A 1,614-nucleotide genomic window follows, 5' to 3' on the forward strand; every position below is an offset into this window, starting at 1 on the left:
CGGGGAGGGGAAGCTCCCCAAGCGGTGGTTGTGCGGAGCGCCGAGGGTAATTTTAGCAGGAGGAGGTCTCGTGCTGCCGTGGGGCAGAAGCGCTGCTTCCTCTTCGGCCACAGTTACCGTGAAACGAGGTGAAGGTCTAAAACCCCAACACGGCGTTGCCAAACCTCGCTATCACAAGCCTCTTCCTGGCAGCTCCTTCCTCTTCTCGGTCTCGTGCTTTTGCAACGCAACATCAGAATTTTTTCCACAGGGACGAATCTCCCGTTTCTGGCCAAAAACGGACTCGTGCAAAATAACCCCAAACCCTGCCCGCTGAGATCTGAACGCTCCCAAACAGGCTGCGCCTGAAATCCTCCACCTCTAACCAAAACCTGCAAACCTCCGAGACGACCCAGAGCAGCGCTCGAGCATCGGTTTGCAAAACCAAAATGAGGCGATCGGCAGCCCTGGAGGGAAACACTCAGAATAAGGAAATGTGTAAGAAGATTCAGCCTGACGGGGGAGCACAGCGGATGCTCTCGGTTATGGAACACAGTAAAGGAGCTCCCAATTCGCAATGGGAGGACAAATCTAAGACAGTTACTGGCTGGCAAAATAAGACTAAATAAAATAATTCTGCCAATCGTCTCAGTTTTGCGAACGAGCCATGAAATAAACCTCCGTGACAGTGAGAATTTGTCGACAAAGCACGGCTGGGTTACTCCAGGGCATCCGACTTCTACATTTTGGGGGATATTCTTGGTTGCGCATTAAAAACAGTTTAATCGACGCACGGGGTCGTCTCTAGGGGGAATCTCGGAGCGAGATTCCCACCCTTTGGTGGGTTTATGAAACGATGGGGCTTGTTTCGTCACCTGCCCTGAGGAGAGATCTGCCTGGAGGCAGCCCCTTATCGCAGAGCTTTGAGGTGGATTCGGATGTTACTGAAGGCAAAAAAGAAAAGCTCCAGAGTGGAAGAATGTCTCACGGTAGTTTCTGAACGAGCTCAACTTTCATCAAAGACCCCGCGACATCCTTTACCCACCCCCGCGTATGAGCTGTGGAAATTCCGCTGAGGGCTTTTTCCGTTTTCAGCCAGACTAACGACTTGTCTAGCTACAGGGGGAACGTTTCTGAAGGGACCGACATCGCTTTGCTGTTGGGTTTTGTTTCCCTCACCTCCCGCCCGTAGAAGCCGGGGCTCTGGCAGGAGGGCTCCGTGCGCTCGGGGGCGGCAGAGCCCCCTTAGATGCTCAACCGGGAAGAGTTTCTCTGCTTCAAATCACTCAAATTCGTAACTAAGGTCGTCACCTTCAAGAACAAGGCCTGGGAGCCCATTTGTGTCAGAGCCGAGGACGTGCGAGTGCTCCCCGTCTCTTCAGGGAGAGCACGAGTGCCTCGAACCCTTTCCCCGTTGGAGGAAGCCTCGGGGAAGCCGGGGTCGTCACCCAAACCCCAACTGGAGGAGCTTCGTCCTCTAACACGCCGACGTCCCATCGCCTCCCCAAACCCGGCGCTGTCACGTACCGCTCGCTTCTGGCTCGCCCATGGCCGGGTCGTCGGCGCTTCGGTCCGAAGCGGGATCGCAGCGCAATTAAGCGATTCCGGCCCCGATGGGACGCGGAGAATTTCTCC

The 1,614-nt window shown here is 55.1% G+C and overlaps 1 protein-coding gene across 1 annotated transcript in view; it reads right to left on the reverse strand.

Moving 5' to 3' along the window:
* The window catches only part of GMIP (GEM interacting protein), a 9,929-nt gene extending 8,401 nt beyond the window's left edge, over window positions 1-1,528 (reverse strand). Inside the window, 1 exon segment of the mRNA XM_009871841.1 lies at window positions 1,507-1,528. Coding sequence (XP_009870143.1) covers window positions 1,507-1,528 — 22 coding nt within the window.
* Between the last annotated feature and the right edge of the window lie 86 nt (window positions 1,529-1,614).

This window comes from Apaloderma vittatum, unplaced genomic scaffold (assembly GCF_000703405.1).
Source record: "Apaloderma vittatum isolate BGI_N311 unplaced genomic scaffold, ASM70340v1 scaffold24826, whole genome shotgun sequence".
In the NCBI taxonomy this organism is placed as follows: domain Eukaryota; kingdom Metazoa; phylum Chordata; class Aves; order Trogoniformes; family Trogonidae; genus Apaloderma; species Apaloderma vittatum.